Source organism: Natrix helvetica, assembly GCF_964273705.1.
Source record: "Natrix helvetica genome assembly, chromosome: 3".
In the NCBI taxonomy this organism is placed as follows: Eukaryota; Metazoa; Chordata; class Lepidosauria; order Squamata; family Natricidae; genus Natrix; species Natrix helvetica.
In genome coordinates, this window is record NC_138549.1 from 46256206 (window position 1) to 46266837 (window position 10632).

At 40.0% G+C, this 10632-nt stretch overlaps 1 protein-coding gene across 5 annotated transcripts in view; it reads left to right on the forward strand.

The window, feature by feature from the left end:
* EGFL6 (EGF like domain multiple 6) overlaps nt 1–10632 on the forward strand; it is a 51568-nt gene that overhangs the window by 30386 nt on the left and 10550 nt on the right. For 4 of the 5 annotated variants that reach the window (XM_081949537.1, XM_081949536.1, XM_081949534.1 and 1 more), the window contains 4 exons: nt 1346–1465; nt 3672–3791; nt 9081–9215; nt 9399–9521. In XM_081949537.1, the coding sequence (XP_081805663.1) occupies nt 1346–1465; nt 3672–3791; nt 9081–9215; nt 9399–9521 (498 nt within the window). The remainder of the gene's footprint in view (nt 1–1345; nt 1466–3671; nt 3792–9080; nt 9216–9398; nt 9522–10632) is intronic. The other variant, XM_081949535.1, reaches the window with a different exon arrangement.

Sequence of the window (10632 nt, forward strand, 5' to 3'; positions counted from 1 at the left end):
AAATTGTTCAGTCAAATACAAGACTCCTGCAGTGACATTTTATTAATGCAAATGGGTGTTTTAAATCAAGATCACCAAGCTTACTATTTAAATCAAGATATTTAGCATACTATTGAAAAGAAATTATTCCTTGATTTCATTTTTAATATATTTCCTGAATATACTAGCCTGTTTGTAATAATAAGCATATTAGTAATATTTTCTAATACAAATTTAAGTCATGAATCACAACCCAATGTTTGTTTGTTTATTTATTTATTTAGAGAATTTATATTGCTACCTATTCACACATGGTGAGTCAAGGTGGCTTACAGAGTATAAAAACCCATATAAAAACAATAAAACTAATAAAAGTCATATAATAAATATACTAAAATCACACCTTTCCCCGCTCCTCAGCGACAGCACCTCACACAAACCATTTAATGGGCTCCATCCTACTCTGGGTTCCCCAGGCCCGCTAGCAGAAGCAGCCCCTTCATCTGGGTCCCACCGGGCTCCCTAAGGCAGTGATGGCGAATCTTTTTGTAAAGGCGTGCCAAAATTATGTGTGCGTGCACTATCGTGTGTGCATGCCCACACCTGCAATTCAGTGCACCATCCCTACCTGCGCATGCACACACAACCCCAGCCCCAAGCATGCGGGCATGACACCCTCCCCATGGGGGGGGGAGTTTTCATCCTCCTGAGGCTCAGGAGGCTTTCCTGAAGCCCGGGAAGGGCGAAAACAGCTTCCCCCGGCCCCCCAGAGGCCCTCTGGTAGCCGGAAATGGATGGTTTCCAAACTTCCAATTGGCCCATTGGGCCCATTTTCCACCCTCCCCAGGCTCCAGAGGCTTTCCTGAGGTCTGGTGAGAGTGAAACGGCCTCCCCTGGCCCTCCGGAAGACCAGAAATCAGTTGGCCGATGCCTGTATGCACGCCAGAGCTGATGGCTTGTGTGCCAGCAAATATGGCTCTGCGTGCCACCTGTGGCATGCGTGCCATAGATTCGCCATCATGGCCCTAAGGGATGGGACCCACAATATTCCCTGCCTTCCTTCCCGCTCTGATGGGTCAGGTAGATGTAACCGGCAAGAGGCGGTCCCTAGATAACCACAAAGGGCTTTAAAGGTGACCATCAACACCTTGAATTGTACCCAGAAGCAAATCAGCAGCCAATGCAGCTCCTGCAGGAGAGATGATACATGTGCACACTGGGGTCTGCATAAAACCATGGGGGCCACTGCATTTTGCACCAACTGGAGCTTCCAGATGCTCTTCAAGGGCAGCCCTATGCAGAGTACGTTGCAATGGTATTTCCCTCCATAAATGTCCAAATTCAATTATTCTAATTATTTTTGCAGATATCAATGAATGTGGATTAAAGCCACATGTTTGCGAACACAGATGCATGAACACTCATGGAAGCTACAAATGCTATTGTTTAAATGGGTACATGCTCATGCCAGATGGAACCTGTGCCAGTAAGTGTCAATATTAACTTGAGATTTGGGGGTTAAATCTATGTTGTAGATATTATATGGAAATTATTGTGATGGCAGTGTTGGTGATGTTACAAGTTATTTAATTTGCACCTTTAGGAGGCAAACCATGGACTTATTTCTTCAGTTCTGCTCATTTTCCACTGCATATAGAAAAACCATGCTATGCTAAATCAGTCATTTTAGCTGTCTTCAAAGAATTTCCTGTCAGCTTGAGAGAAGGAAAAAACAAATGTGTGGTTTTGAACATATTTTTAAATATTTGATCTTGCCATTTTTTTCCACTTTACATTTGTATTGTACCTTTATAGTAGAATCGAGAAAAATTAGGAAGGGGTAAAGCACAAAGTTTGAACCAATTGTTGGCTTTCAGTAAATGTTGAAAATGAAATGTAAGCCAGGGAAATGATCACTAAATTATTTGTGATACTAACAAGTTTTTATTAGTAATTTTACTTTTACTTTTCTTAGTTGTTTTTTTTCCTCATGGATCTAAAAGAAAAATGAAACAAAACGCTGCAGGATGAAATGTCAGGTGGGCTTTCAAAGGCATGCAGGAAAAAAAGTATACTGAGAGATGTGTTGCCAGGGCAACAAGGGAATATTATGATACCCAATTCTATCTAAAAACATATTGAGTGGCTGCAATGTAAAAAATTGGAAATGGAAACATGGAAATTGTACATACCTATTAAATTATTTACATCAGTGTATCTAATTCAGAGTTAAACTTGAGAAATCATAGAAGCAGCAGTTATGTAGATCAATAAATTCAGTATGGCAAATAAAGGGATGACTAAAAATAGCTTTCAAACACAACAGAAAAATCTAATATAATAGCAGTAGCAATAGCACTTAGATTTATATACCGCTTCACAGTGCTTTAAGCGGTTTACAGAGTCAGCATATTGCCCCCAACAATCTAGGTCTTCATTTTACCAAACTCGGAACGATGGAAGGCTGAGTCCACCTTCAGCTAGTCAGGCTCAAACTCCTGACAGTAAGCAGTCAGCCTGCAAAACTGCATTCTAACCAGGGCACAACCATGCCATCAAAGGGGTATTCATGTGACACTATAAAAACAAATCAAAATCAACCTGCAGCAGTTTTCTAGATGGAGTGCTTTGTGCATCTGATAGCATGACCAAAAAATAAGTATCCTATCTTTCTTACCTGTTCTGACTCCCCTCGTTCCCCACCAACACACACTCCGAGCCAAAGATAAGTTACCGGATTTATTTACAGACAGACAGGTCCCTGGCAGCAATCCAACACAAATAAGCTTCAGCAGCAACTCGGCACTGATAAGCATTGGCAGCAATCCAGCCTGCCATGCTCACAAGATTGTTCTCCCACATTAGTTCATGCATTGACTTCTGCAAAAGGTGTGTGCACAAGCAGTCCTTTTATAGTCTGGAGAGGAGTCTAATTACCATCAGCCGAGTGCAATTACCTCCTGTAACTGCGGAATTGTTCCTGACGCCTAATAGCTCGTCGGTAACAAGCATCCAACAACAACTCACTGCTGATGTCTGACTCACTGTCTCTTGTCTCCTCCCCACTGCTCCAAGGCATGACATCAGGAGCACACACCCTTTGGCTTTCACCACTGCTCCATGCCTCAGGCGCCTCCTGGTGGCCAACCAGCCTCTCTGATCCCTGCTCAGTCGGAACCCTGTCCAGGGTCCACCACATCCTCCAGAGCCGACTCATAGGGACCCTCGCTGTTGGAGTCTGGTGGCAGCTCCAACGGCTCCTGCTGGGCCACAACACTTACCTAACTCCATATACAACAACAGCTGGAAAAAGCATTCAGTGTAAGATTCAGATAATGTGCTTCTAGTACATATCAGATAAAGTGGTTCAGGTACATAACAATCCATGTAGGATTAATGGATCACCACCACCATTTCGTATTATGCCTAGAGCCTTCTAGCTATCTAAAATTAATAATACAGTTATTTTGAAGCCTTTATCAGTGTGAGCTAACTTTAACAAAAGTTTGTGTCATTTTGGTAATGGGAATGGCAAGAGTCAAAATAGCAATTAAAAGTTGCAAAGAGGCTGATTTGGGCATCCCAATGTCTTTTTATTAAACAGACTTTAAAACACTTCTTTTAGTAAGCATAATTTTCTAAAGTAGATTTTTCTAGTTAGGTAAGTGTTGACAGATAATATGTTTTAAAAGATTCCAGAACATGCACCATGGTGAATTGCCAATATGGTTGTGAAGAAGTGAAAGATGATGTGCGATGCTTGTGTCCGTCAAGTGGACTTCAGTTAGCACCAAATGGAAAAACCTGCATAGGTATGTTAGTTATTTTAATGTTCTTGATATTATTATTCCAAACATTTCTCAAAATCTGGTATGTGCTTCATGGAAGAAATAGCAATTTTTAATTCTAGAATAAATATTAACCCTAGTATGCACATCCCAAGTATATGTCAGCATACTGCATGCTCTTAGCTGGTGAGATGCAGGCAGTATTATGTTGACTTGCACAGTATTATCTAAAGAGCTTGGATACAGACAATGTTTGGGGTAAAACTACAATATGCTTTGCTTGAATATGTGGACTACTAGCCAAAATTTGCAAAATAACATTACTGTCCTTACTATCAGCCAAAAATGCTGCATGTGACATGAATGAAATTAAAGCTATAACTTCTCTATCTTATTAAAAAAAACTTTATGTGAAAACTCTGATTAACCAAAGCTACAATGTGCAGCACAGATAAATATCCAAGGGCCCAGGTGGTCTACATGTTCATGGCATGTTGAACATTGCAACTTGAAATGTAGGAGAAATGGAAAAGCACATGAACAAAATCAAGAAAGAAACATAGGCATGATTGGTACCTGTGGAACTAATAGAAGGGAAAGAAGGTAATAGAATTGATTCACGTGTCATGATCTTAATTTGATGAAGGGGAAGTGGAGGTATAGATTTAATTATGAACAAAAGCATTACAATATATTTAAAGGAAAAAATAAAATATATTACAAGAATAATAATATGAGAACATGCATATATAAAAAGCAATTCTGTGGCTGGTAATAGTGTATCTTTTTTAAATCTTTATTTATTGATTAGCCCTTGGGCCATATCAAAGTGCAGAGTTCCAGAAACAAATTATTAGTAAAATTTGATAAAAGCAATTTAAAATGGAATCAGATAAAATACAATAATTTGAGATATAAAATACGATAAAATTATAATAGTGTCACCCCTGCAATCTACCCGAATCAGTCCCACATATGCAGATCTCAACCAAACCATTTTGCTTAAGTATTGTGCTGTGTTAAATGTTATTTTCAGATTCTGGCTGCACATAAAGTAAGTTGTTTTGATATGGGGATCCCAATGGATCATTTGTTTGGTATATAGACCAAGGTATCTGTCTCTCACCCTCTTACATAGGCAACAATCAAATAGAATGTGAGCCTATAGGAGGTGTCTTCTACTTCTCCCACTCCACAAATGCAGAGACGTTCATTGTAGGGTATGGAATGGAATCTCCCACATCTGACCATTGTGTCGAGCTGTTTGAATCTCGCTCATGTCAATATCTCCCTAAGATGTTTTCGCAGGTGTAACTTCAAATAGCTGTCTATTTGAAAAGTACATTTATAGTTGCTGAGCCATTTCAAGTTACCCATCTTACTAAGCATAGCTATATCATTTTGTGTTTCTATATCCTTAATTCTTTGGGAAGCTCTTTTTTTAAACCATTCTCCTGTTACACAAGAGACAGGAAGGCCACAACTTCTTACAAAATTTGTTAGTTTGCTGATCCAGGAGATTTGTGATTGTGATATTATTTGCTCTAGTAGACATAATGTGGAGAGTCTGTCAGTCTCCATTTCATTGACTTTGTGCCAGTAGTTACTGTATTTTTCGGAGTATAAGACACATTTCCCCCCATCTCCAAATGTGGGTGAAAATGTAGATGCGTCTTATCAGTGACGTGCGGTGAGGTTTATAGCTGGTGAGGCAGCAATTTTTTTAGACTTGTGGACTTCAACTCCCAGAATTCCACAGTCAGGCATGCTCAGTTGCGACCTGCCGCCCTCCGCCCTGGGATTCGGCCACGGCACCGCCTGCCAGAGCTGCGCGGAATCCGGGGCACGCTTGTCGGGCGAGGGCAGCGCAGGTGGGGAGCGGATGGAGCGAAGGAAGCCTCTCCCTCCCTGCTTCCCATGCCTGAAAGAACAAAGGGAACCTCTGCTGCTGCCCGGGCAACCTGGCCGGCCTCTCTCGCGGCGGCTCTCTGGTGCCGAGCTTGGGAGTCCCTGGAGGAGCTGGCGGGGGCTGCAAGCACTGCAGGCTGGACTGAAGCCTCGAGTCTAGGGCAGCGAGTCATTCAATAGGAAACTTGCCTCTTGGAAGGAATGACTCGGCTTGGCTCCTGCTTTGTCTCTCCTGCCTCTTCGCTTCTCCGTTCGGTCATTGGGCGGCAGATCGAAAGCAGGAGCCAAGCTGGGTCATTCCTCCAAAAAGGCAAGTTTCCCATCGAATGACTCGCTGCCCTGATGATGAGAGGTTAGGCTGTGCCTCACTTGCCTCACCTGACTGCACGTCCCTGCGTCTTATAGACCAAATAGGGGCGTTTTTGGTCTCCCGACCCCTCCCCACATCACCTTTTCACCCTCCCTGGATCCCAGAAGCACAGTGCTGTGCATGGCCGATTATCACAAAAAATGGGCCCGGTTTTGGACTCCAAGCCCACTGCACCTTGTGTTTTCACCTTCCCCGGCCCTCAGAAGCACTCTGCAGGCCAAAAATGGGCCCAGTTTTGGCAAAAATGGGCTGTGCGGAGCACTGCAGAGTGCTTCTGGGGGCCTGGGAGGGCGAAAATCCAATGCCCAGAGGCCAAAAACTATTCTTTTCTTGTTTTCTTCCAGTAAGTTTAGGTGCATCTTATAGTCCGAAAAATATGGTATATGCTCTAATTTTGGATAGTGCATGAATTGTATGAATTCCCAATTCAGCTCTAACTGCTGAGCAGATGTTATTAGATCTTCACTCAAAATACATCTCAAATGCTGGAACTGTGTTTGTTCTAGTACTGTGGTTGAGTGTAGACCCCAAACTTCTCCATACAAGAGCATAGAGGTAGACTTTAATTAATGGGGCTAGGGACCCTGGGTAACTATAATTCTTTAGTTTAAGCAGTAAATTCAAATGAGCTTTTGCTCTAAGTGTACTCTGTTGATGGCAAACCCAAGATCCAGTCTTGGAAAAAGTTACATCTAAATATACAAAAGGTGTTAACCTGTCCAATTGGTTCACCGTCTAATTGCTATCTATGTTTTCCAAACACCATCATTTTTTATTTAGATTTACTAATGGTTAGGGAGTTATCCAGGGAATAAAAGCTGAACCTTCTTAATAGCCTACATAATCCTACTTGTGAATACGATAATAAAATCATATCATCAGCATAGAGCAAGCTGTTACAGTATGTATTTTGGATAATCGGCATATGTACCATGATAATAGTGTATATTGCATTCCAGTGAATGGTGATAACAGAAGTAACAGAAATGGGCTTTGAGGGGGAAATTACTTAAATGAGATAAATAGATGGGTGGGAATGATAAGAGAATTCATAAAAATGTGGCTAGGCTTTTGGTTACCAAATGAGTGAAAATTATAACAGATGAATTTCTGCTTAGAAAATGATTTAATCATGTCTATTGATAAGAATACATGACAAACATGTAAAATTGAAAGACCTGAAAGACTAGGTTAGGGACAGATTGTGTTATGAAAAATATCTATACTCCTATATCTATATAGTGCTAGGAGTTGATAACAATTTGATGCTGCACAATCAACCAGTCAAATGTCTCGTATAATGAATAGTACAATACTGATGCCACAATAAGACAAGTATGTGTGTGATGTTCTTTTCCTCTGCTTAACAGATAATGACCTCAGTGTAAAGAATTCTTGTTGTGACATTAGGGCTGTGTTGCGAATATATATAAGCTTTTAAATGCAGATGATGCTATGCTATTGCTAATAATACAAATTATTTGCAGCAAATGTAATGCAGATTGGATAATGCAATGACAGCATATATCTGAAAATTAATATAATTAACCCAAAGACTAAGGTAATAATTTTCAATATAGAAAACTGAGTTATTTGATGTTGTACATAAATAACCAAAATGATGTTATTTTTTTGTGTATTTGGATGGAACAGCTATATGCTTCTGCCCACTTTGTTAGTACTGAAAGTTGGCTACATTAGAAAAAATATAAAAGTAAATAGCTATGGGACAGCCTATCCCCACATAGCATAGAAAGCCAAGGAAGACATAAGTCTGTGTACTTTCTCAGGAGTTTAAAGTTCAGTATTACTGATCTTCATTAGTAATGTATACTTATTCCTTCAATTGTACATTTTAAAAGCAATGAAAAGGCCAGTATCTCCTCTGGCAATACTATCTCCAGCCCATATCAACCTTTTAAGAAAAAGCTATTAAAAGCCCATGTATAATCAAGGATGCCTTTGGATGTTTGAAAACCTCTAAAGTTTTTCTTAAGATTTTCTTAGCATGTTGAACTGTATTTTCCTACTGAATCATCCTTGCAAAAGAACTAGCCAAGGTTGGAGTTAATAGTTTTCTTTGTGACATTTATTACATACAGTTAATATGATTATTTCTCCATATTTCTTAATGTTCCCTTTTTCTTGTACTAAAATGGATGATTTGGTAGCAAGATGGAAGGATGGTGGGAGATGTTTTTGAAGCTTTGACAGGGGCTGCATATGGCCTGGGCCTTAAACTGTGAAACCTAGACATACAAGAAGAGGGGAGAATTTTTTTTTCCTAAAGAGGGAAAGGCACTTCCTCAGCACAATGGACTCTGGGGACTTTGTAGAGCCTAGGAGAAATTCGACAACACAGGAAATAAAGTTTATCAGAAACTACAGATATTCATAAATTTTCAAGCTGCAAATTCATCAGCTTGGAAGCATGGCTCTGGAGGATTGCTGCCTTAACATGCAGCTGCAAAAGGAAGATGCATATGGAATTCATGACTTGAGAATGTTTTCAGGACCCATACAATAAGCCCACGTGGATATTTAGTTCAACTGGCTGAACAGTAAATATGCCATTGAAGGACAGACTACAGATAGTCCTCAATTTATGACCATAACTGAACCCAACATTTCTGTTGCTAAGCAAGACAGTTAAGTGACTTTTGTTCCATTTTACGATTTTTTTGCCACATTGTTAAATGAATCATGCAATTCTTTAGTAGCACGGTTGTTAAGTAAATCTGGCTTCCATTTTAAAACATACTGGTTGAAATACGTTTTATGTAAGTCAACTTAATTAGTTAGTTTCTAAGAAAAAAATAATCTGAAAGGTGATATTTATTTTTTAAACAAAGGTCGCAATTAAGGCTGTTAGAACTGCATTGTGTCTAGCATTTGTAGATTTCCCTGACAATCTAATGCTGTAGGTACAGTAAATAAATAAATAAATAATTAACTTGGTACCGTAAATAACCATGACAATTAGACTTGTGTTTGCTGATTGCCTGATCTCACAAGATTTCATCTTCATGCCATAGATATTGATGAATGTGCCACTGGCAGAGCAGTTTGCTCTTTCAATCGAAGATGTATCAACACATTTGGAAGTTTTTATTGCAAATGCCAGATTGGATATAAACTGAAACACTTGAATGGCAGATATGACTGTGTAGGTAAGGATTACATTTGCTTCTGCCTGTATTATGGGAAAACTGATACATCTTTAACTGATGTATTCAGTTAACATTTCATATCTGTGCACAAGAATGACCGTAGCTGTATCTTTTCACAGTGTAAAGAAACTGCTTTATTTTCCAACTTCAGTAATACATTTTACTTAACATTTCCCTTTTTAGATATAAATGAATGTATAGCAAGTACACCAAAATGTAATTTACATGCAGAATGCCTGAACATTCAAGGTTCCTTCAAGTGTAAATGTAAACTGGGCTATAGAGGCAATGGTTTTGAATGCTCAGGTAAGTTGAAGAACAGTAGTATAATATTCCAATATTTTTCACAGATTTTTAAAAATCTAGGCATTTTCAGAATATGATGAAGGATATTATACTCTTCTTTTATGTTTAAAACAGTGGGTTAGAGCCCATACAAAGACATTAAAGGAATCAACTCAAGCAAAATGAGCTGACTGATGTTTTTTATTTGTTTTGGTTTTTTTGCATTTTTGGAGCTGCAAAATGAAGAGGACAACACTGGGATCAGGTTTTCCTTTATTGAAAGAGTAAACTGCTTGTTTAGGTTATTCTATTTGCATTACTTCTCTTCTGTAGCTCCTGTTGTGGCCATAAGCCATCAGGTCTTTTGAAGGCATGAAAGTTGAGCCTCAGGGTGATTCCCTCCCCAGCCTTCACCAACAATTCTCTGACTTCGTTTATATTGCCTATGAAATATTAAAAGCAAAGTTCGATAATTGGGAAAGTGTTTTTTCCCATTTCTTCTTCAGGGGATTATTAGAAAATGCAATCCCCTTGTAGTTATATAATCTTGCAAGTACACAACATTTTCTCAATAGAGAACTTTCCGGGAAGGCAATTGCTGTCTTTGAAATAGATACGACCCCTTGCTTGTCTATTGCTAATTAATTTTAGAAAATTGCAGCTCTGCTCAGTTATTTGGATTACTGTATCATATATGCAAGAAAAAGAGGGGACTGTAAAGCACTGTGAAACAGTATATAAGTCTAAGCGCTATTGCTATTGCTAAAAAAGGAAAACAAGGAATAGATCTGCAAAAAATAAAAATAACCTAGAGCAGCGATGGCGAACCTTTTTTGGCTCGCGTGCCACAAGTGGGGGGAGCGCGGGGGGGTCGTGTGCAGGCGTGCCGCACCCATAATGCAATGCGTGATCCCCCAGTGCGCATGCACACACAACGCACCCCCCCCCCATTTTTACATGCTTTTTTTCGGGGGGGGGCCGGCTCCAGAGGCTTTATAGGAGCCTGGGGAGGGCGAAAAGAGCCTCCCCCGCCCCCCCCGGAGGCCCTCCGGAGGCTTCAGGGAACGTCCGGAGGCTTCCCTGAAGCCTTTGGAACGTTTAAAACCACCCTCCGAGCAAACTGGAAGTGACT